General features: G+C 31.9%; 2 protein-coding genes across 2 annotated transcripts; one reads left to right on the top strand and one right to left on the bottom strand.

Moving 5' to 3' along the window:
- Positions 1-12,117: 12,117 nt before the first annotated feature.
- Positions 12,118-18,246, bottom strand: LOC131850898 (uncharacterized). Its single transcript, XM_059201286.1, has 6 exons — positions 18,049-18,246; positions 14,649-14,729; positions 14,350-14,448; positions 13,610-13,692; positions 13,103-13,305; positions 12,118-12,232 (listed from the first exon to the last, which is right to left on the bottom strand). The coding sequence occupies exons 1-6, from the start codon at positions 18,089-18,091 to the stop codon at positions 12,124-12,126; spliced, it is 618 nt and encodes a 205-aa protein (XP_059057269.1). The 5' UTR covers positions 18,092-18,246; the 3' UTR covers positions 12,118-12,123.
- Positions 18,247-22,154: 3,908 nt separating this feature from the next.
- Positions 22,155-24,432, top strand: LOC131850486 (uncharacterized). Its single transcript, XM_059200722.1, has 4 exons — positions 22,155-22,197; positions 22,586-22,678; positions 23,477-23,587; positions 24,211-24,432. Exons 1-4 carry the CDS (start codon positions 22,155-22,157, stop codon positions 24,354-24,356), a joined length of 393 nt encoding a protein of 130 aa, XP_059056705.1. The 3' UTR covers positions 24,357-24,432.
- The last annotated feature ends 2,123 nt before the right edge of the window (positions 24,433-26,555 follow it).

Raw genomic sequence — 26,555 nt, forward strand, 5'->3', positions numbered from 1 at the left:
AGAAAAAAAGGAAACCACACTGAAGTGAAGGTTACCCTTTTTGTTACGAGAAGATTTAAAAAGAAAAATGTATACATATAAAAAACATAAAAGCATTCCGCCACCGGTACTCATAAGTCACTGCGGTATATTTAACCGATTTTGACATTAAAAAGGTCATGGCATTTATACTCAACGAGCGGTTGACGGAGTTGCACAAATATGTATCGACACAATTGTAATCAGTTTTATTTTATATGTTTCTTAAGTAATGTGGTAATAAAAATAAAACAGTTTTTAAGGTTTTGTAACCGTGTAATATTGTAACAATATTGGTTATATACATAAAACATTAGTTTCAATTATATTTCTGACAGTATTATATAAGTATGATCGTCTAGAAATTAAAATATTATGAAGTAATGTCATAAAACATGATATTAAAAGTACTAACGAAGTAAAAATGCATGTAAATTGCAAAACTGTGATGTCTGTCTATACTATCCCTATTATACAAAGATAATTTCAGAATAAATGGGGTTATTGGGTTTTTTATTATTAAATTTGTAATTATTATCTTTTTGTATACCTGTTAGATGTATTTCATTACACAGATTAGATTCAAGTGATCTAATTTGTACCTATGATTTATTTTATTATTTTCATACATACAATATGAAAAATAAATTCCTTCTCCAACTTTTCACTGTCGGCTGCCTCGTGACCGTATCGCAGTCGTATCGTGCTCATCCCTTATGGTTAAAACGTCACAAATAGTTTCGTATTATTGATGACTGTACACGTAGAGTAGAGCAAGCATGCAAGAAATATTTTAAAGATAAAGAAGGCATGTCCCGTACTTGACGTTCGGTTGAATTGTTAGTTTATTTATGACTTCTAGAGACTAGCAGTGTATTTCTTATCACTTATTAAAGTAACCCGGACTGCATGCTTACCCCGTAGAGGATACGACCTGGATTATTGATTACTGACTAATTTTGCTAGTCAGCTAAATAAGTCTGCAGCCAGGCTTAGTTTTACATATTTCGGTTGAAAAGTTCGGTTTAGTTACAACACCTTAGTCCTCCAGAATAGCAACCCAAAAGGATTTATCTCACTTTTTAACTGGAACATATCTTACAAAGCAAGTTGCTCAACGGCTAAAATAGAGATTACCTTATTTGCAATATGCAGTAAATATAAGACACAAGTAAATAATTACAGCAAGGCGGCCTTATTGCTGAATGGCGGTGAGAGGAGATAGCTAAATAGACGACTTTGTAGACAGTCTACCTTCGTAAATTATTTTTAGTTGTTCAGCCCATTCAAAGTGGTATCAGAAATTTATGTTGCGTTTTGAAATCCAGTAGTGTTAACATGTTATATGGTACCTACGTCAAACTTAATTATGACATTAATCTTTTAAGTAAAGATTGAAAACTTTGACTTTTTAACTGATCGTATTCCTTCCACGTAATGGGAAGCATGAATATGAAGATGATCTGACTAGATCATCTTCATATTCAAGTATACAGTAAAAAGTGGTCTGTTTGTTACATTTTCACAACTAATCTTAATGAAATTTAACTTAAAATTTGTATTACGCGGTAAAAATTGATCTAGAAAGGGTTGACGTAGGGAATGAAAGTTTTCAAGTCTATTGCTCACCCAACAGGAGCCGAGATAGGGGGAAGGCGCATCGCGTACTCCAGTGCAGTTCCCCCACAGTAGGAGGAGATAGAGGAATTGGCAAAAGGAGGAACTTCCCCCAGTTGAGGAGGGCCCGCGCAACCGTCGCTGGGATCGCGGTCAATGGAGAAGTCGTTCCCGCGACCCTGGCACTATTGCGGCAGAATGGGAGGAATGTCGTGGTGTTTTTTGTGTGGAGACTCACAGTACCCGTCCGGCTAATCCCTGAGACACAATAGTCTCCATGAGGGAATAATAGAATAGAATAGAATATAATAGAAAATCATTTATTCAAATAAACTTACATTGAAGCACTTTTCAATAGTCATTACATTTTTTTTAATCTACCGCTCGTTCGGAAAGCTGTCTTAACACAAGAAGAACGAGCAAGAAACTTGCGTGTTGCTCTTTTAAATAATTTTATTATTACTTTACATTTTTAAGTTTAATTGTTGAATACAAACCACCAATTATCACTAATTCAGTTATATACTCAAATAGAAAAATATTGAATATATAACCAACTGGTTAAACAATTAATAAGAGGATATCAGTCTTAGTGATTAGAGCAGACCAGTCCCTACAAGCAGCACCCGTTCACGAGTATGACGGATGAGCCAGCCATCACTGCGCTCGTCCATATTTTAGGGAGCCCAATGACCCGGCCCACCACGCCGCCACAAGTCTGGACATTTTAGTGAGCATGACTACTGAAAACACTAGACCACGTCAAAGCTACTTACAATTGCCATCTGATAGTTATAGTATTCACATTTTACATAAGAATGCATGCGGCAATCAATACAAAAACCGCTACGCTTTCATATTTCTAAAATCAATCAAATCAAGAAAGCAATGAGAAAATAAAATTATAACGTTGTATGCTAATAAACTAATTATTTACTTGATATGTTGTCATCTATGAATTCGTCTATCCTGTAATAGGCTTTCTTACATAAAAATTGTTTAATATAAGATTTGAATTGCCTCTCTGTCAGATTTAATGCAGATTCTGGTAGTTTATTATAAAATCTTATGCAATTACCATAGAATGAATTACTGATTTTGTGCAGACGGCATTTAGGTAAAATAAGCTTATTTATATTGCGTTAAGTTTCTACTTGTACAGTCTTTGAGTTTTTTAAAACTCTCTAAGTTCTTCCGTGTATACATGATATTTTCATAAATGTATTGTGAAGTAACGCTGAGGATATTTGATTCTTTAAAGCACTGACGTAATGACTCTCCTGAACCCATACCATAAATATAAGACTATGGAAATAACTAAAATATACAAGTTTAATAATAAAAAAGGCGATGAAAGTTGCAGATAAAGTCATGGGTGCCAGCTAGTGTAAAATATTTAAAAATATCTTTGCATCTTTATACTTGTAAATATGCAAATATATTTGTAAATATATAGTATAACCTCAATATTGTAGTAGTTAGTTTTATATCATAAACTAACACATCTGCGCCAAGATTTTTTACACCAACATAAAATTCTTGTTCTGTTTTTTTTGTAATCCTAAGCTCATCGTCACTGTTAAATAAAAAACGTGCTATTTATAACTTATCAATATTTGGACTGTCGAACGTTTCCACTATAATTTTGATGTTAGGAGAGGGTGAGATTCTTTTTATAATAGGGATTAGTGACCATTGCTAGCAATAAATAATATAATAGCACTTTAAGGTTTCCTCCATGTGGTGAAACCGAAGTGGGCAATTCCTGAATAATTCTTCACCCCTAGTAATTCAGACGTGCATAGGCTCCGGTAATCGTTTACCATCATATGGGCCGTATGCTTATTTGCCACCCACCGACTTAGTATAAAAATATTAATAACTAGACTGTAAAAAGTCGTATGCGTCAAACTCAACTATTTCAGCCGCCAAGCAGTTTGCTTTGTAATCTGTGATTCCATATATACTCAGATTAGGCAGTGAAATAACAGGAAAAGAGTTTTGATATCTTAGTCCTCTTGGATGGCCCATGAGTTATATTACGGATGTCATCATGGTGTCCGTAGTTCTATTTGTGTATATAGGCGACGATTACCGAATACCATCTGGTGAACCGTCAACTTGTTTGCCATACCGATTATATAAAAAAAGAATAAAAATTCATCAAGATATACTAACGAACCTGACTTCTTGCCCATTATAGTTGACTACAAGCTCTACTTGGCTTAGACAAGAAGGGCAAAGAAACAGGTGTAAAGAATTGTCAAGAATTATTATAATCATTCGTTGCAAACGAAGCTGCTAGCAAACGACTAGTACTTATAAAGAAGTGTTATGTTTATATATTTAATACTTTTGGACGTGGACGTAATTTGTCCAATATTGTCCACTATTGTAATTTATGTTCGATACAATGCGCGCGGGCAGACCAGTTGGGGCAAACTGAATTAAGGCGAAGTCTTAATCGAATAAGAAAAATATTAAAGGTAATTAAATTAACTATCTATATCTTAAAAAAATAAAAAAAATCTCAGATCAAAAGTATACTAAAAAGAAAAAACTATTCCTACTTTAATACAGTTTAACATATCTATAGTCAAACAAAAGAAGAAAACATTAACACAACGAAAACAAAACCTGGAATATTATTCATACAAAATATAGTAGATTTTCTTATTAATTAAGTAATTTTATCACATTATCAAAATATTGTTAATAATTATTTATCCATTTCAGGAATTAATTTACATTCACTATTAATATACACTATAAATATAAATTAAGTTTTCTTAAATGTAATCATTTATTGCCTAATTGCACTACACTAAGAAAATTGTTAATATCGCCTTAACAAATGTAATTAAAGTTGAAACCACCTCATTTGTAACCGTCTGTCAGTCCGTCACGCGACGTCCGTGCAAAATCACAATTTTTTCATTAACAAACTTGTATTACAGTATAAAAAACATATCTTAGGTATATATTTATACATTATATGTCGTCTTTTAGAATATATATATTCTGTAGAAATTATGTGCTTATAAATTGTATACTATACTGGCTAATCAGAAATTTATTTAATATTCCAAATTTGTATTTACTTTGTAGTCCTTTTATTGTACAGTTTTCTTTATACTTTTATATATATATAAAATAATTATACAATAATACGAAACTAAACACTCTATTTTTAAAAACAACGCGTATGAAATGTCCACCACGAATAATGAATCACGACATATGAAAAATGTTAGTACTTGCACAGATAAGATAATATGTGCTTAAGACGTTAAATGACCATTTTTTTTTGTAGCATGACGGTCTCGGTGGTCTAGCGGTTTAGCACACTGCCTACATGTTACAATCATTTGTACTCATAAGTATGGATGTATATATGCTTGTATGATATTGGTATATTCCGTGTGTATTGTATGTATTTATTTACAAAAAAAATACTGTTTGAAACACAACACAAGCTCAGCTTCACTTGGGACTAGATGCCGTAGTGTCAATTGTTAATTGTTTATTATTATTAAATACACACAAGTAAACCACCTGTGCCTCTTCCCCCGCTCCCTGGTCGTACTCAACGGCACATTCTCTCACTAACACATACTTTACTCGACCCATACGTCTACAAACCGATACCTTACATGTAGGTCTATATAAATCGCAAAATGCCCGTCTCTCAGAACTTGCAAAAATGTATTTAAGTCGGAGCGAGATCTCGAAAAACGAATCATTTCTTGCCTAAAAAGAAAAAGTACTTGAAAAATTTGCTGAACCGTTAAACACACTGTACAATCGACACGGAACTGCGAACAGAAATGACAAACGCGTATGGAGAAGGCACTTGTTGAAGATAAGTAATATTATAATAATGAATATTGAATGTTATTCATTCAATATTCATTATTATAATATTACTTAGTACAAGTAATATTTCTAATGATATGAATGATATGAATGATATAATCTAATGAATATTAGTGATATTTCTTAGTAATCCTTATTCTTATTCTTACTAATATTATAATATTATATCATTTATAATATTAGTATATGTGTGAACCAAATTTTAGACAGTCAGACAGAATTACTTTCGCATTTATAATATTAGTAAGAATAAGGATAAGGATTACTAAGAAATATTACTAATATTCATTAGATTATATCATTCATATCATTTTCTAGATCCTGAGAAAGAACATAGGCTACTTTTAATGCAAAAAAAAATTGTAAGGGGTTAGAACGAGGAGTGAAAGTTTATATGGAAGAGTTGTCATTTTTAAAGCTAGAAGCAAGATATTTCTTTTTTTAAGTTCCTGATTAAATATAAATAAAGAAAAAAGTTGAAAGGAGAACTGAAGCCTTGTACAGAAGTATCGTAATTTTTTAAGCTAACTTGTTTGAAACCTATTTTTTAGGCTTTTATTAAATATAAATAAATATGACAAAAGAACATAACAAAAGTTTGTAAAAACGTTACTATTAAGGAGGTAAAATAAAATATGGGATGATAATTTGTGTGAAAATTCGTCATTTTTGAAACTATAATGATAAAACTTCTGTCTTTGATATTTTTTAATATATTACTAAATATTTTTATTTATTTGGTCAATGTCACTATTACCCGCGGACGAAGTCGCAGGTGCAGCTAGTATAAATATATGGATCATTTTTTATTTTTATATAATAGAAATGGAAAACAAGCTGATGACTTACCCAATGCTAAGCGGTAACCGACGCCTTTAGACATGAACTTGTACATTGAACATGAACTGATGTGACTTGTTACTTATTCTTTACATAATGTAAAACGAAGTTCCGCTGTCTATTTGCTAAAATCTTTTAAACTACGCAACGAATTTTATTGCAGTTTTTAGTAATAGATAGAGTGCTTCTAGAGGAAGGTATATGTATAATACATGTACACCCGAAGCGAATCTGAGCGGTTAGCTAGTTTACAATAAATAAAAAATGTATCATCATATAATATTCTGGGTTTATAGGTAGGTATATAAGTACATACTAGATTGTATGTGCGTATTACATTACACTATGATTAGGCATTTGCCAGAACTAGCTTGAACAATTTTCTGGCGCGGGTATAATGTGCAGCTACGACTGCACTACGATTACATTAAAAAAGATACTTAAGTAGTACGAGATCTCTGACACACTATTCTAATAGTAGAATTCTTTAAGGATTATTTTTTGGGAAAGCGATACCATCAGATTGTATTGCTTACCAAAAAATAATCCGAAAATGAATCATTAACACATGTCACCTATTTTAATTGAAATAATAATTGATATTTTAATTCAGATCCATATTTATTAAATTAATTAAATATATTTTAACAACATCATAGAATCGTTTCAATTGTATATTAATCTGCCTAAATTCGGAAGCATACGTAGGTTACACTAAAATGCTTACTCTAAATATTCGTACTCGTAATGTCCCACCAAATATCTCTGACAATCAAAAGAAACTAACTGCACGCAGGTATCCATCAAAAAACCAATGGAATACCACTGCGAACAGCAAAATGGGCTTAATTATCCGACCCATTGCAATTGTGGTGAACTTGTTTCTGACAAAGGCGAAAAAACTCTTTAAAACACAAATGGCGACCTTAAAACATGGAGGGTAAGTACCAACGCAATTTTGCCGGGTTATAATTACGTTCTGGTACAGGCGTATTACGGTTGGAGGCTCCGCCCAAATGGTATTTTTTGCGTTGAATTATTTCTTACTGGGTGTGGTTTTTGGGGAGTAACGCCTCGATAATTATAAGCTTTGTGGAAATTTCCCTTTGCCCGAAAACTGTTGTTTGAGCTTGATTTTTAAGATTCCATTTTGACTACACGAAACCGGAACCCTGTAACTTTTTCTCCAATTAATGATTGCTTTTCCATTTTCTTCATTGTTTGATTATCTGATTAGAGGCATAACATCTTCTGGAATTGCAACACATGAACGTCACAAAATTACATGATGCCCGTAGTTGCTGTTCATATACATATATAAGCAAACATTACCACTTACCATCAGTTGGACCATCAACTTGTTTACCATTTCAATTACATAAAAACCTGAAGATATTGCAGTTAAACTTTAAAGTATTGTATATTCTACTAAAACACGTGATTACAAAAATTAATTTACATTTCTTTTATGTAACTCCCTAATAAACTATCGACCCACCTGACGTGACTTAATAACCATAATACTTTCATGAGCAATGTTTGAGGTATCATACCATGCTAGGACACCCATTGATATAAGATGTCGTGCTTCCTTACCCTATAATTTCACTACCATATCTCTTCCTTCTACCGACACACGCCTTACTTAGAGCAAGCTGATTGGGAGCTGAAATAGGTCGAGAAGCTGAAACAGATAGAAATTCCCACGCAAACGACTTTGTGCAAAGTATACCTCCATAGTCATAGTATGTAGAGAATTGAGTAATAAAATTTGAAGTCAATTGTAAATAGACACACGACACACCAATTTGTCGATTAGACTTACATAAGAGAAATGTATACTGTATAGCAATCAAAATGTACAACAATCTTCCAAGAGAGATTAAAGAACTGGGATCTCATACTTTATTCAAACGCAAACTAAAGAATTGGCTGTCACTTGGTGATTTTACAGTATCCAAGAATATTTAAGTAACACAAACACCTTCACGTAATTTGCATGCCTGTATGGTAAATATTGCTGATCAATCAATTTCATGTAACATTATATTAATTATAATACTGTACCAAAATGTCGAAAATAAATTATTTCATTTCAATAATTACTATAAGTTATTAATAATACTAAAATTTAAAATCAGTTTTACAATTTATCTCATTGGCTATAACGAATTACAAACAAGGACTTTGTTATTTAAAGACTCGTAATCTAGTGCTTTATACACCAGTTTTTTCGGAAATTTATATCTGGACTTTACAAAAAATTACTCTAATCTATCGATTTATATTGCTTACTAATTCTCTAGTATTAAGAATATCGCTAACTAACATATTGAATGCAAAAGATATCTAGTTTATCTCCAACATGATTACATTTAACTACTTTTAGAAAATGTTGAAATGCCTTTATGCTTTTATTATACCTTTACCACGCGTCTACAACCGACAGTGCTTTTAACTACCCCTTATCACTTTACAGTTAGACTTATCACTTTATAATTAGCTATTTATAATTAACATAGTCCCACTTAATAGATATTAATTTCTTCATTGATATTGAGTTCCGACTTTCCTACATCATTTATGTAACAGCGGCTCATTGTTAAAACTTTGTGTTCTCATACAAAAGACATCAACGTCGTAGCACACCGACGACGTAGATGTCTATTATATGTAAAAGGAAAATATGAAGCAAATTGGTCTTAGATAAAGAGTGCAATGAGTTTTAATCACATATATTTTAAATTTGAACAAATCTAAGTATTGACTATATTAGTAGTTATTTTTAAACTTTTGTTTTCCGCACGATTTATTAATAATTTTATGACAAATAAAGTTTCTTGATGTTTCGATTTGCCGGTTAGTGCAAATATAAATTATAAGCTGACTAAAAGAATGTGACCACGTCTAGTGAAACCTAGAGGAATACACCGGGGTCTACCCCGGTGTATTCCTCTAGGTACTTAGTACATAGTCGTCTGCGTCTTACCTATTTCAGCTGACAAGTATCTTGCTTTATATAAGAAAGTGTAATTACAAGATAAGAGGCATGACATCTTTGTTCTTCAGAATGGCAACGCATCACTTAATGACGTGATAAATAAAAAAATAGTCCTGGACAATTAACAAAGCACCATCTAACAGATTTATGTTCTGTGTACTAGACAACAGATAAAAATTCGCAATATTTTTTTGTAAATATATACATAATATATATAGAAAACACCCAAAATCTATATAAACAATTATACTCATGAATACAAGTGTTAGTACTTGAACCCGCGACCATCGGAATTAAAGCGTGCGCTAAAGCGCTGCACCACCGCAACCGTCATGTTCATATAGACGTACTACTATCAGGTTGGCCGTCAGCTTGTTTGTCATGACGATTTATATAACACAGACGAAGCCGCGAGTTAGAGTTAGTTGTATCCCTAAGACTAAGGATACGATACACTCATCAGATTCCGTCAGAGCACCGCGATATGTCTATTAAAAATAAGCGGCTTAGCGCGGGTTCGATTCCCAACGTACATTCAAAATAAAACTATTGTGTGTACGGCTGCTATGTATATAAGTGATAAGCAGTAGCGATTACAATATTGTAATTTATAGGACAGAGGTCAATAACTTAAAAAAAATATAAATTATTTATGTAAGTTATTATTTTTTGTTTTTCTGTAAATATTGTGGTTTCCTTTGGTTTAATATAAGCATTTATATTTTATTTTACTCGTAATAGCATACTTTGGTCATTATTTCGGTAAAATTTTAGCCAAAAGCGAATTGGTAGCTGAAATAAGAGGGACAGAGGTATCCACAGGTATTGGATTATGTTACAGGAGGAGAGAGTAGAGATATAGCAGTAAAAATTACTGACTACAAGGGCATGATATACTAGTCCTCCGAAATGAGAACGCGTGAGGAGTAGTACGGGCATCATATGATGATGTAATTTCTGTGTTCATGTACATGAAGAGTAACACTTACTACTTGATGGACGATTAATTTGTTTGCTATTTAAGTTACATATTATAAAAAATGTTAAACACGCTATTTGCTGGAGCCTTGGACCAGCCGACTGATCTTTTAATAAATTGGCCGTAAGTGCTCATACGACGTCTTAAGCGCCGACTCGTTGTTTTGTACAACTATAACAAGCTGATACATATATAAAAACTGTTTGTCCGTCTGTCTATTTGTCCGTATTAACTGTTATGATGGATTCTCCACCATTGAGTATCACGGAACAGAACTAAATCTATTTCAAAATGGAAAGACATTTTTTAAATACATTGTCGTGTTTAATAATAGGGGTTATAGAGATATGTTGTATGTGCGACCAGAAATACATACATATATGCGGAGTAATACTTTGTGAAATGTGGTCTGCATGCCTGGGTACCTCTGTCCACGTATCTCAGCCAGCTAGTAAGTGTAAGGCAGTGAAGGTAAGATAAGACGATGATCTGGATCTTTCTAACGATATCGAACTATTTAGCTCGAGACGAGACTTCGTATCGCTTTGTGCATTCTACCAAATATACAAGATATTCATCGTAACGAAGTGGGCGAATTCATCATTCATCTTATCATCCGCTGATGCTCCACCAGCGTTTGTTAGCGCTGGCGGGTTCACCACTCCATATTCATCAATACATTATTATTATTAGAGGACTTTGCGTTGATAAAATCTTCCAAATTGTTTTCTTGTATCTTCCATTACAGACAGAGATCAGTAAATTTTTATTAAATGTATGATGTATATAAATTAAGATATAACTCCAACATGTAGGACTGAAATAGTTCATTATTCAGAGATAACGAAATTATAATTAAAATGCTTCACATTTGTATAAATTCATTATGCATTATTTATATACATTTCCATTGTTCAGATGACAGACAAGAAACACTGCACCGATCTCGATTGTGGTCGCTGATACGAACTGTGCAAGAACTGTAAAAGGTGTATATATAATTGCATAGAATAAGTATAAAAGTAGTAAAATTATCTTGCGTGTTCATGGGCGTAATCAGGGCGGGCAGACGACTGAGTATATGTGTTACATTAACGTTAAAAAAACTATATCCTGTACTAAAAATCTAAGTCGGAAGTACGGCGTGCTTTATACATTGTACGCAGTTTACATTATAATACCCCCCTCCGATCGATCCCCCGTCTAATTCAAACGGTGATCAAAAATACGACGGCCTCAGTCAACGTTCGAATCTAGTGAGGCGCTATAGACTAAAGTCGTATCAATCAGGCAGGAGTTTGCCTTCAGTCACTATAAGTCCTTCCGCGGGTTAAGAGTGTCATCTGCACCGCCTACTATCGTTCGGTGAAGCTATAAAAGCCAGAAGCGTATTATTAGCATCAGAATAGTTCGAAAAAATAAACATAATATCCAATTACAATGTCGATAAAGATCGTAATATGTACGATGTATTTTCTCTATCAAATGTCTTTAATCTATCAAAAATTGTAAATTAACTGAAAGGTGTAGTAACCTTTACTTTTCAATGTTTTCAACTTAGAAATAAACTGTGTCATCTGCTCCTCACACGTTCTCGTTATGTACATAACTACGATACGTATACATCCTGACACAAATATGAGTGACAATCCCTATAAGTACCCCATCGCTGGTTATATTTGAATTCAACGTGGCAGGCCAGTGGTGAATCTATCCTCGTCTATTCACCAAAAATTTACAGAAATAATAAGGTCATATTAATACTACAAATACACATTTAATCCAGTAATTCTTAATCCAAGTCAACATCAGATAGGTCGTCCGTTATCTTCTTAATATCCTCTTCACTCCGCTTCGTTTCTCCCAGCTTGATTGCCTCTTCTTTTTTCTGTCCGTAGAGCCTGAAAATAAATATATATCTTAGTTTTCAAAGGTAATATAAAAAGATAATTAAAAACAGATTCCAAAAAATATCAAATAATGTGACTGATACAACCACGGAGGTTCTAATCCACAGCAGTGCTCAGACTATTGTTGTCAGGCAGGAGTTGGCTTTCAACCGCTCCATAAGTCCATTTGCAGATTCGGAGTGCCTTCTGTACTCTTCGTCCTAACCGATTGATGTGAAATGCTTGCATTGCAATTTCAATGCAATGCAAGCATTAAAATAGTAAAAAATACAAGTGTCTCATCTCACTCATTACAATATTATATGTAGACATACAACGCCACCTTTTGACAGCTTATAATAAAAGCATGTCTTAATATTCACAATAGAGTTGAATGTTTCTACAGCGCCATCTATGAGAGACCTAAAAACCTGTTCATAACCATCTGTGAAATTTTACTGCAAGTGAGGTTAGATGGCAGTGTTGTGTTTAGTATTTGTAACATGTTTTTTAACGAATTGTTTAATTTGACTGTATTAACTTTATATAAAGAAAACGATAGATAGTTGCTTACGGGTTGCATCTTTTAAATAAAAAGTCGTGCAGTCACTGGACTGTAGACTTGTATAGTAATTTACCAACCAATCCCATTATAGTACACTTACTGATTGCGGATATACAAGGAACAGAAGAAAAAAATAAGTTGCTAACGGAAAAAAACTGTGTCAATGAAAATAATTGATTTTAAGGACAATAGAAAAACAGTTTTTAATTATTATACGTTTGTAATATACGTAGTCCACAGGATTGTTAATTTTAAAATTATTCCAATATGCACATCCATATTTCGCGGCCTTAATAATGGTATCTTTAGATTAGTACCTTTTTAAGTCATCTAGAATTTTTTGTGGTAGATTCCCAGGTCTCGGTTGATGGATCTCGTACTCGCCCTTTTCGTTCTTCACGAGTTCGACCATGGATTCTTCCAAGTTTGGAACCTCGCCTGGCCTGGCTATCTCCTTGTTTAGTTTAGGTGGATGTTTCATCTTCTGTGCCCAAGTCTGCAGATATTTGCCACCATCTGACTGTAATCATTGGATTAGAAAATATATATTTATAGTGACGTAAAAAGACCATAAGATATACCATACTTCAATCACAAATAACAATTATATACCTCATTGATAATTGTTAATTCGTTTTATAATGTCATTGACTGTACCATATATTTCATTTGGAGAGAACAATTTAACATAAAGTCACCGTTATAGCTCAAATATTATAGTCTGTAATACCTAATAAAAATAATCACAAATTAGTCGTAAGTAAAGCTTCCAGCGCAAATAAATGTGGGTAATAGTAGGTTGTAGCAGTGTTTTTAAAAGTTACCTTTTCTCTATTCTTGTTGAATTTTGGGGGAGGTAGCGAGGGCGCTTGGCGTTTGGTGTTGCTTGATGAAAACCCTTGACCAGCTGTGAAATAAGTATATACCTATTATTAAAATCCATAAAAAAAATAAAACATTTTTTATGTAACTGGAAACTTTTTCGGTTCAAGCTTATATACGAGTATACATGAGTCCACCATACAGTACCACGGATATGACGTCGTCATGTGACGCCCGTAGTATCATGCGCTGCTATTTCAGAAAGTTAAGGAGACATGCCTCAGCACGGCCTTTTAATTTTAATGCCATAATTTTAGACCTCAAAACACAGCTGTGAAGCAAGCTGCTAAAATAAGAAAGACAGCTCTTGTCTCACCTATTTTAGTGCCTACCCACGCACACGCCTTTGTACAATGTCTACCTAGATTTACTCGGGTGGTCGGTCCGTCTTTATTTTTATTAGTGCTAGAAATAGCAAGCTTTACTTAAGTTTACTGTAGCACTAATCTTGTATTGTATACCTGTAGAACCTTATAAAAATGGAAGGCTTGGTACAAGTAAGTAATAACTATAACTATTGCTTTAATACTTTAATATATTCAAAGAAAATATCTTAATACGAGAAGAAAGAGTATGTATTTGTGTGTAGTGTATTGTGTATTTATATACACTACATACAAATACATAGTCTTTAAAGTTATTATATAATTAGTTTAGTACTATCTTAGTTTAAAAGACTTACTTAGATTTTGTGTTGTCGTCTGCGGCCCCAATTCGAAGACAACTTGAAAATCGGCGTGATTACCGAACGCAAATCCAAATCCAACCCTGGAGTCAGTGCCTGAAATAATATTGATTCCCTATGAAATAATGAAAGTAACTAAATATGTGAAGTTGGTTTGAAATAACATATGTGTATACACTAGAATATGTCGTTTATTTATTATTAATAACCATTTAAGCGTGATTAACTAACAAACATACACTCTTTTACATTCATACCTAAAATTTATTGTGTTTTTTATTACTATTAATAGTTACCTTTCTTTATGGGTGGTATATTTGAATAAGCTACTGATAGTAGAGACGGCAGTTCCTCTGGTATGATCACCGAACTTGACACTGAAAGAAAAATTAAATGGATTATGTAATTATATCTTATTTATGATACAAATATATACAGTACAATTAACCATAGATATTCATGGAATTAAGTATTTTATATATTAACAAGCCGTGACCGCGGTTCAAACCGGCTTATTTTCAATAAAAAAATAGCCTAGGTATATGTTATTCTGATGCCTAAGCTAAATCCGTTTAGTAGGTTTTGTGTGAAAAAATAAGCAGCATCCATACTTACAAACTTTCGCATTTATAATATTATTGTACTTATTTCCAATATGTACTTGTAAAAAGATACCTGACTATATATTGATATAGGTATAATAAGTATGTAGAATGGAACTTATTGTCTTTTTGTAATACATTGTCGAATTCCAAACTCAACAAAATTTGAATAATATATCACATTTTTAGTCATGACAATATTGGAAATAAACAGACAGAGTTACTTTCGAATACATATTACATAAGAATTAAAATACAAATATGTCTTGGCAATCCCTAAAAAGTTTTTAAACATGAACTCTGATCTAAGTTTACGCAACACGGCCTCAAACGGATACGTGTACTGTGTCACATGTTAAGCAATTAAAGCCTCCATGAGCCACACGACGCAAATCTAGAAAATGAGTGTATACCACATAGTAGTCTTAGAAACCTTGAAAATAATACAAGAAGAATTTATTATCTCTATTCATTCTCTATTCATTATCTCTCGAAGAATAAATATATATATATATTTATATAATAGTTATCAACTAATTCGTAAGCTAACCTTCTTGTCTGTTCTTCTATATATATATATATATACATTTTGATTTGATTTGATTTAATAGCAATAAAGAGATTTTTTATTACCACGAAAAACTTCAGTCCTTAACATACAAGAGTGGGTTATATTGTTTTACTACGATTTTACCATCGTTAATCGTCATCGGATAAAAAAATCATTGGGACTATATTAGAGACCACGAAGTGACATATTTTTCAAGTTATTTAAAACCAAACTACCGAACTGATTTACCTGTAAGTTTTTCAAATTAGTTTATAAATGACTATCTATATGTATAGACTATATATACTATATTTTACATACAACCTAATTCCTTAAATGGTTTCCTGGTATATCCTTAAATGGTAGTGTTATGGTGTTTAGTGAAAGATCCCCTTAAGTTAATAAAATATTGCAATAGCTCCGTCAGCGAATATAAAAAGCTATAAATTCTTCAACTTAAAAATCTATATTATTGTGTACATACGTATATTTCTAACTGATTCGGCAAAGTAAAATGACCTTTACTTCTATTGCCATTGGCAACTTATTACAATATCGAAGCCCTAACAACAGTTCACGGTTTTGGGATTATGAAAGCAGCAGTTTTGTCAATATTTTATGTGCTATTGTTGATTCTCACACACTAGACTAACAACTGGCTGATCGGCAGAATCCGCTATGAGGAAACCCATTGGGTACATAAATTTTGGATTGGGCAATAGAGTGGTAATTTGAATTAAAAATATACTGGCCATATACATAACTTATAAATAAGGAGTAAATACCTAGATGACTGCAAACAGGGATGAATGAAAAAGAACAACATATTACGCAGACCCCAAATAAGTGGGATAAGGAAGAAACAGATGATGATGATAATACATAACTTAGAAACCCAGTAAACAATGCATGAAACAAAATAAAAATGCCAAACAATTACGCGAACACATTGTATTATTTAAAAGAAAAAGACTAGTAGTAAAGGACAACCATGACATTTCATGTTAATAATAAAATATGTTTCTTAGTCTTAATAGTCTTATGATTAATAGTCATGAAAATTGATAACCACGCAGTATTTGACAGTCAAAAATAGCATTGTTTAGACTACTACCGCAGTGTATCAATAACGCATATGATGTTGCGTAAAGGAGCTAAACGCAACACCGAAGTAGCTTGTGATTGAAGCGGCCACCCATCTTTCTACCATCAATATACACAAGTTTATTTCTAAATTAAAATACACTAGGTATCTGTTATCGACGCGAGGTTAAGGGTTGTTTGAGTTAGATTAGAAATGAGACCCCATCATTAACAATATCTGATCGATGCGACGCAAATCTGCCTGGGAACTGTCGTGGTGAATTCCTGGTGAACTTGTCATGATAGGCTAACTGACTTGATTTCAGGCTCTTTCTATCATCCTCTGCTGGTGCCCCGTCAGAGAGTATTCCGTTAGCATGCATATAAAACAAGTCTTGTTAGCAGTAGTTTGTAAAGTAATAAACATTGCTTAAAATACAATATTTTTGCAATATTTTTTGTCAATTAGGATCGAATTTGAGTTATCATTATCATCAATCTTGTGAATCAGGAGTTACGAAACCACACATTTTTTTTATGTCTCCAAATTGTACTAAATTCATTACATTGATTGCATTGCTGTAAAATCACTACCACTTCGTCTGGGGATAATCATTTAAATTTCGTAATATGCCTACTCGGTATACAAACATATCATTATTGTCATTAACTAATTGCCATTTAATACAAAAGGTCTATAGGATGTCAAGTTCTTAATTTGTCCTCAACAATGCCACAGCACGGGTTTGCCATTCACTTATGCCTTAACTAGTTTTTATCGCCTACTTCGTCCTCGTGGCCATTTTGATTAACTGGTATTAACAGTAGCTTATCTTCTTCCCTAAATACATGTGTATACAAAATTCAAAGAAAATTAATCTTTAATGCACCAAACTGTAGAAATAAGAGCCCCGCTTTCACATTCATTTCGTTTTAAGAATTCTGTCAATGTCCTTTAATAACTATACATTTATATATATATTCTAAGCTAGTGAAATTTAGGAATTAACTTGTTTTGATAGTATCTTTTTATTAATATAAATTGTCAAGTTCTCTACCTCAATGGTCATGTCTCAGGATAGCTACAAAAAATAATTAAAAGAACATACTAGCACTAACGTAATTTATAAATAATGTTTTAATAAATAATGTTATTTAACGTTAAATTTGTTTACTAATTACATTAAAACAACCCTAGATTTTGTTTCATTTTAAAAATTCAAAATTATATTTTAATTAATAAAGTCGAGCAATGCCAAAAATGCCTGATTTAAATTTACATGTTAATAAATATCATAATTTCTATATACAATATCTAAAAATAAAACAAAACTCCATATAAATGTAAACATTTGTATCAAGTAAACTAAACTATTACGCATGATAAACTCGAAGTCGATTGAAATCATATATGATCTGCAAATTAGAAATTTAAATTAACTGTTATAAAATAAAACTTACCTAAACAAATAAGGAACAGGAAAACGCATAATCTCACATCCATTGCGAATTAATTTTAATATTATGGCTGAATACAATGAAATCACCTTACTTAATCACTTGTAAAAAATATCACAATCACCTTTTACATTCGTCCTTTGTCTTAAATAACATTTTAATACATATTTAAAAAATTGAACAGAACGTCAACTACCGATTTTACCGCCAAACTGACTGCAGTATCGTATACAAACGGGTGTCGTAACTCTCACATAATGATTATGGCTTAAGTGGGGAAACCAAATTGATTAATTTCATATCCTACGCTTAGTGCATACTGGGTACACATTCCTTTGCAATTATTCATTCGTTTTGACTTTTCACTATTCTACTTTTCAGGGCCCAAATATTCAAAATTCAAAATCTTTTCCAAACAAGTCCTAGTAAATGTCTATATTAACAATGAACTCTATGCCATAGTATAACGGCATACATTGCGTTGTCTAAAATTATCGTGTATGCATTACATATGTGTGCGTTTCCATTCACTGCGAAAAGTGAAAGGTTCTCATAACTTATATCAGACTGAGAAGTTAATAAATTTTATGTCTTATTATTAAATAGCTTAGAAGTTACTATTCAATTGTTTTGATGGGTGTATATTACGTTAGAATACAGCATTTGCTCCACCACTTTCTTATTTCGAGAAACCGATAGTAGCCTGAGCGAGACAGTATGGATATTTTCCTATAGGGTAGAGTAGAAAGCTGCAACATATACTCCGATGCCAAATTTTATTAACTGATAACAATTATTTTTCGCAACAGATAGCAAAGAGATCTGGTTTTGATAGTGACAAAATTATTATGAAAAATTTTACTGACTTTTTTCTTATAATATTTTTTTGGAATTAAAATGGTAAACAAGATGTAGTCCCATCTGATAGTACTGTATTATTACATAGCCTTATATGACCCTTCAATCGAAATACATGTCACAAAACAAGCTATTGGGTGCTAAAATAGATAAGACAGAAGTACCAACGCAAACAACCTTATTCAAAGTCCACCTCTGTAAAACTATATTAGTTTTTATGCATAATAGTTAAAAGAAGTATCAAAAACTTATAGAGTAACTGGTTATTGGTCTGATTAAACATAGCATACCTATGTTACGCTGTTTAGATAATCGCAATTAAAGTAAGGAATCATCTCTATAGTCAACATAAACTTGATTTTGGTAATGTTCGACGATTATTTCACACTGAAGAGTTTGCTTTGTAACCTGAATTGGTTTAAAGGATGAACATAGTGTGCATATTAAGGAGACGCAACATATTATCATCAGAAACGCCAACGCATTAGTTGCATGATGACTTTACATGATGACCTGATGTTATTCGTGCTATTTATGTGTATACAGGTTGTAAATAATTTTAGGATTACGATTTAATTTTAAAAAGTATTTGAATATACAAAAGATATAAAAAATATAACAAGTAAATAATATGCTTAAATTTGTAATAGTGGTTTTTATTATTTAAAAAATACAGCTACGTGTAAATTTGTTAGCACTCTAGCTTTAGAAAACTATTTATAAAGGAATAAAATTATATCTATAAATATATATCTATTTATAAATATTTTAATGGTAATGGTAGAGACAGTGAAGTGGCATATATATATACTATAATTTTGTTTTATAGTTTTTTATTAGAAAATACAAAAATAAGAATTCAACATTCATAATATCTTTATTCGTGTAGGTCTATTACATACTCTTATGATGTATCAAATCTACCGTCAATTCGGAATGATTTCGAGATGAGAAGAACTGACAAGAAACTTAGCTGGTATTCTTTTCAATAAAATGTTGTACAGGTTTACAATAATACAGATTCATTTATAAATTTTAATTTGGGAGAATAGTGTCCGCACCATATGCTATTGCGCAAGCAAGAAACATTATGTAGGTACATTAATATTAATATCAATTCGGTTCGATTCCTCAAACGGCGCAAACATTTGTATCAAACATACACAGTTTGATCTGTGTGATGAATCTGTTTGTATCGGTCTAGCTGTATTCTATATATATTATATATTTACCAAAAATATATTAGTATCTGTATCAGTTGTCTAGTACACATAACACAAGCTTACCGTGGAACTAGATGGCATAGTGTTAATTGTCCAGGGTTATTTATTTATTATTAATACTCACCGACGATATAAATATTTATACATATATTATACTAAGTTACGTGTAAGTATAATATAAAATTGTCAAACGATTTTGGGAAATTAAACAACTCAATACAATTATACTATGTATCAGGTGTACTGGAGAATATAACTCACTCATGCCAATGATAGCGAAGTTAGATGAATAATTCTAATTTATCTAATGAATAAACTACATATTTTTTTTATTTATTTATCCAACTTAAGGTAGTCTGGAAGAGATTGCTTAGCAATAAGACCGCCTTTTGTATCAGTTGTTTGGTGCGATAATTGGTGCAATAAAGAGTATAAATAAAATAAAATCGGCGTGATATAATTATAACTAGTAGCTATATAAAGATTAATAAAATTTTGCATTTTTCTGTAACTATCGGACCATCACAATAGTTTCTACTGATGCTTGGGTTCGGATTTCTTATGTTTGTATTATTCTTAATGTGTTTGAGCTTGAACTCTGGAATATGTTATGTATATACGGGTGTATCCGCGGGCACTGCTTGTATATTATAACTTAACATCAAATTAGGAATTAATAATAATAGTCATTTTATTTGCTCGAAAACAGTACATAAGATGATCATGTGTTTTGCCATAGCAATGGCATGCAAAATATTTTTGTTTTAAAATTATACATAAATAATTCACAAAGAGCGATAAAGATATGATCATAACAAGTCTGAGGAAATCATTCATAGCACAGATAAGATTGCTTATACAAACTGGGTACATAGGGCTTAAAAAAATGGCTCCATTTTTTTGAGTTGTTTAAAAGTCATCTTGTGTAAGGATCAGCGTCACAACCATATCTCCCACTTCTGCAGTAGGACTGAAATTTGTTAATGCAGTATTGCACGATCGATTTGTTACTTACCTTGTATAGTACAATCAGCAGTATTAAATTATTTCATAGTTTTGCTAAACATATCATTCTTTACAAAATATTTAGGTGTACAACCAACCATACAACACAACCTTTCTTCTTAAAAAAAAGACTTATAATGGCCCATCTCTTATGAACTCATATTTAACGGCTCATTAGAAACTGTAGGCAATTGTATGAGATGAAGATATATTGCTAACTACTAATTCTGTAAATATGTATGCACTAATACCTAACGAATTTGGACACTCACAGAACTGTAAATGAACTAATTCGGCTAAACGAAAATATATCTATTTAAAACATAATGCCTGATTAGAGAATACGATCCCGACTACTTTTTTCATTTTTACTGATTTACTGAGATTACTGAAAGATAATACCGGGATTATCTTTCAGTAATCCCAGTCACCGGGATCGCGCCCGGGATCAATTTAGACATGCAGTGGCAATAAAAAGTCAGTAAATTATTTTCAATCATTCTATTTTTATTTTGGTAATAGTTAATAATTTCATTTTGATGCTATATCAAACAAAACTATGCTTCTAATTTCGTTGAAAACTAATCTTTAAGAAAATCCACTTTGTTAGACTCACCTAGAGAAACCTAGAAAAATACCCTACGACCATAGAAATGTAAAACAAGTAATAAAAGAACTAGACATGTTTCTAAAAGATATAAAAGATTGCTCGCAGTATAACTTACCTAATTCGTATTTATAAATCTGACTGTACCGTATCAATAATCTCGTGGGAATCATTTAACAAAACAATGTCTAATTACAATTACTGATGTATTGACATATTGTTCTCAGCATTCATTCATAATCCACGACATAGTTAGAACGTCCTTTGGCTACAATTCAACCTTTACTCCTTAAGTATATCATTTAAACGTGTAGATGCAGTTAGTGAAATTGTGAACAAATTATATATTAAAATAAATATGCGAATTCAGTAGAGTAGTTTAGTATTCAGTATTATAATTTCGGAAATTGGCAAAAATGGGACGTAAATTTGTATTCGTGATGATTTTTATTTTCGAATGTAAGTATTAACTCTAACGAGCCAACAAGCTAAACAGTGGTACTGAGAATCTATATATCAGAGTCACAATTTTTGATAATTACAAGCTTCTTAGCGGCGGTTTTTTTAGATATTTGTTTCAGTTTAGTAGGGAATTTGCTGAAATCTGCAGGATAAAGAATCCATTACAGATCATCTTTACCAGACGTTTGAATATTGGAAGAATAATTCTTGCAATTTTAAGCCTAAATAATATCTTTATTTAGGCTTAAAATAGCAAAAAATGTGACGTGACGCAAAGTTATCATAGAAAGAGCCTCTAATATAATTTGTAGAAATAGTACCTAACCCCGTTTGCGTTAATATATCAATCACAATGGACATCAATTACTTATGTATTTGTTCGCAGGTCTTCTGACTGAGAGTATAATCCTGGTGGTACCTGAAGATGTGCCGGCGGGCTTTGCAACTATATTTGGCTTCAGCCCACGACTTAAATTTGGTAGGAGATGGCTATAAACTAATTTTATATGCCTTAATTCCACTCTAAAATAATTTAATATTATAAAGAAAGCGTACGAACTATTGTCCACGTAACTGTAAGTAGTAATATAAATAGCACCATAGACTATACTTCAACATAGACGCTAACAACTATCGCGCTTTGCACTTCCGGAGTACTAAGATATGCCTCCGACTGATGTAATTTCACTGTCATTAGTGTCTCACTCTCCAAATGATACACCAAACCAAGCTCCTTGAGAGCTGAAATGTTGGAGGCTAAATGTAGTACCCAGCAGACTTTATACAAAGTCATGCTCCTAATTATTTGGATTTTTGAGACAACTATATGATAATATAGTTGTCTCAAAAGTTTATTTCATAATTACTATTTACTTTATCATTCATTATAGTGATCTGTGCGTACCTACTGGAAAAAAAAACTTTATTTAATTTTAATTATTATATGTGAAAGTCCACATTTAATTTTTTTATTAGCAAAGGACACATATAACAATAGAAAATCTTTGAAAGGTTGTACTTAACTTAAGTCTATGACTATTGGCATCATTTTAATAATGCTAATATAATAGTGCACTCGACTACACTGACAGCAGTCGTGACACCGGTGTGATATCATATCATGAGCATGAAGTCCGACCAATTAGCCCATTGTTCATCAGGAATTAACAAGATCGAAGGCACACTATTCACTATTAATACTAACAATATGTAACTACACATTACATCATATTAGCCAAATATATCTTAGGTACCTACTTCTTGTTTAATTAAATAGGTAACGACCAACGTGCCGGTTTTGGGTTCCGCTTCGGCAACCACGCTGATTTTCAGCTGATGTACGAGTTTGGACCCCAACTTCTGACAAAGCCTCTGCCTAAAACCTCTCGTAAGTACTTTCATGTAGATCATAAGTTCTCAAACTTAAATCATCTATAGCCCACAATTAGAATGAATTATTGTAGCGTATTTTTATAACTACGTTACAGAAGATATATTACTATTATACATAAACTACATATAAATAACCATAATAGCATATATTACGTACTATTCTATAATATACTATATTATAGAGTGTATTAGAGATCTTCAATAACAAGAGAGTTGTTTCGGAGTTCAAACCTTTTAAACTATCAATAAATTGTCTTTAATAGAAATGTAATACAATTTTATAAATAAATCATTGCAATAAAAACAACTACCACAGTATATTTTAGGATAGTGATACTTTTATATTATTCTATATTAGTCATTGCCACTTTCCATACTTTCCATAGAGTGGACCGACGGCTTGTTTATTCTAGTCGTATTTCAATCTACATACCTATATGTACCTATTTCAAATATGGCTGTATAGAAAAATAACGATTTAAAAGTGCTGAAAAGTAAATTTATTTAAATAAAGCATGAAACAAATTATTTATTTCTAGTTAATTTTAATACTACAAAATAATTTTTGGTAGGGGACAAAATTTCACAAAATAAAAACTCTTTTTAATATATTTCTAGGTATTCGTGCTGCATCGTACAGTCGTATAATAAGAAGACGTCCACTACTCGACTTCCTTCTGAACCTCGGCCTCTTGAAAGAGATTTCGTACAGATACGATATAGTCACTGAGAGCTCAGAAATTGTTGATAACGAGCCAAGATAAGAGTATATTTTACTACATGCAACTCAAATTCTTGCAGCAATTTTTTTTCAGCAAGATTATTACATCCATTTTATTGCACTTGTAACTTATAATTAGATAGTTATTAATAAAGTGAGCATGAATGCTTATATGAAGGGATAACATAGTAAATTTTACTTACTAAAATAAGTGATTACTATATCCTAGTCTATGCAAATAGGTAGACATGAGTAAACAGAGGTTAGAGTTTATAACAAAGCTTCTCGAGACCACTTGAGCTGCGAAGCACCTTGATTTCTGAGAAGTATGATTGAAAGATGATATAAACCAGTGAAATTACAGAATAAGGGATATGACATCTTAGTCGACCAGAATGACCGCGCATGGGCATCACTTGATAACCTGATATCTTTATTATCTGTAGTGTTGTTTGTATACATACAGTCAGTAAACACTTACCATCAAGTGGGCCGTCAGCTTGTTTGTCATTGCAATTACATAAAAAAAATACTTTATACTAGTTATTACGAGTGTGTAAAATAATCCATACTCACTTAAAATACAATACGTCTGCCCGTACCTGTGTCAAGGCTATTTTTGTCAATGCCATCACTTTAATTTTCCACAATTCTAGAATCTGTTTGATCACAACTATTGTTTTAACAAATATTTATGACATTATGTTATTATACTTAAATAAGTGGATTAACAAATATCTACATACGTACTTGTCGATATATATATTTATAACAGTTTCCTTAAAATACAATAGTACTGTATTAGTACTAGATAAATCACGATTGGTGTTAAAATAACATACACGGTACTTATTTGATATAAATTAATTTATTATGATAAAGTTCAGGTAACCTATCGAAAACAAAATTAAAAAAGTAACCAAACTATCTGCACTACACAATTATAATATCGTATTTAATAATATTAGTCTTCGTAAATGGCAATACAATTTTGAACATAAACATAATTAACTACGTAATACAAAAACTCGCGGAGTTGAAACAGGCCACATGGGTAATGGAAACAAATCGATATGTCAGCCAAATACAAAATAATTTCTTATTACTGTTATGTCCAGCTATCCTCCCCTCCCCCTACCCTCCCCGTCGTACCCTAAGTAACCAATCACAAATAAAATAGATGGTTATTATTTATTCCTTAATAATTCGTAAGGTAAAACCATTACCATTCCATCAAACCAGCACGAGAATAGTTGGGCCCCAACATATCTTCTGAAAATTAATCTTATATAAAGACTAATTTTACAGGACAAACATTTTTGTAAGATATCCCAATGGCATTGACGACATATCATCTTGTCTATGATTATGGCATAATTTAAACGTCATAATAATGACAGCTAGTCCTTCAAACAAATAATAGAATTAACTGCAATATTAATAAATTTATGTGTGTCATGGACTCATGGAATTAATTAGTTCTATACACGATAAGGTTTTTGATAGCCAGTTAATGTATTATTGATAGAGTTTTGTACATAAACATATATAATAATAAGAATACGACTTGTGATCAGTAAACGGAATCAATCTACATATGAGAGAATACGTAACAACAAAAAAGTCAGGTTTAATTATTTTAGGACATGGTTAGCAATACTGTATAACAATTTAATTTTCACAAATATTATAAAAACAAAGTTGCATCTATCTCTATATTCGCGACAATCTCAAAAATTTATGCTATCAACAGAGAGATTTCTGTTGTCTGAAACATAAATTTTGCCAAATATGAGTACAATAAGTTTAATGAAGGGAATTATTAGATTCTCGTTATATGTAGAAAAATTCTTAATAGATATCAGTAGTCATAAATGCTTAAGACCTGAGCCATGCTTAAAAAACCAGGAATTGTTAAAATATTACAATAGCTTAGTTTATTATCGTTATTTACATTATCAATTCACACTTCGCACATACAACCTTTCATACATTAAACATTACTACTTATTTGTGACAAATCAGAATAAAAACACTTAGAACTACGATAACATTGACTTACGGACGTTAATCGATTGAGTTAATTTAAAAATCTCCAATTATCAGAGACGAGATATTAACAGCACATATGTATTACAATAAGTGACTTAGTGACTCAATATTGACAATACAGTAAACACTGCAATACTATAAGATACGATAGGATCGCATTTACAAATTTCGAAGCTCATAAAATGCCCTT

The sequence above is a fragment of the Achroia grisella genome, unplaced genomic scaffold (assembly GCF_030625045.1).
Source record: "Achroia grisella isolate CSIRO2021 unplaced genomic scaffold, CSIRO_AGI_Agris_v1 utg114, whole genome shotgun sequence".
NCBI lineage: Eukaryota > Metazoa > Arthropoda > Insecta > Lepidoptera > Pyralidae > Achroia > Achroia grisella.

Coding starts and splice junctions, on each gene's coding strand:
- LOC131850486 (XM_059200722.1), top strand. CDS start 22,155: ATGGGACGTAAATTTGTATTCGTGATGATTTTTATTTTCGAAT. Junction 22,679..23,476: donor CAGCCCACGACTTAAATTTG/GTAGGAGATGGC, acceptor TTAATTAAATAG/GTAACGACCAACGTGCCGGT. Junction 23,588..24,210: donor GCCTCTGCCTAAAACCTCTC/GTAAGTACTTTC, acceptor ATATATTTCTAG/GTATTCGTGCTGCATCGTAC.
- LOC131850898 (XM_059201286.1), bottom strand. CDS start 18,091: ATGGATGTGAGATTATGCGTTTTCCTGTTCCTTATTTGTTTAG. Junction 14,730..18,048: donor CCTGTTCCTTATTTGTTTAG/GTAAGTTTTATT, acceptor TTTTTCTTTCAG/TGTCAAGTTCGGTGATCATA. Junction 13,693..14,349: donor GACGACAACACAAAATCTAA/GTAAGTCTTTTA, acceptor CTTATTTCACAG/CTGGTCAAGGGTTTTCATCA.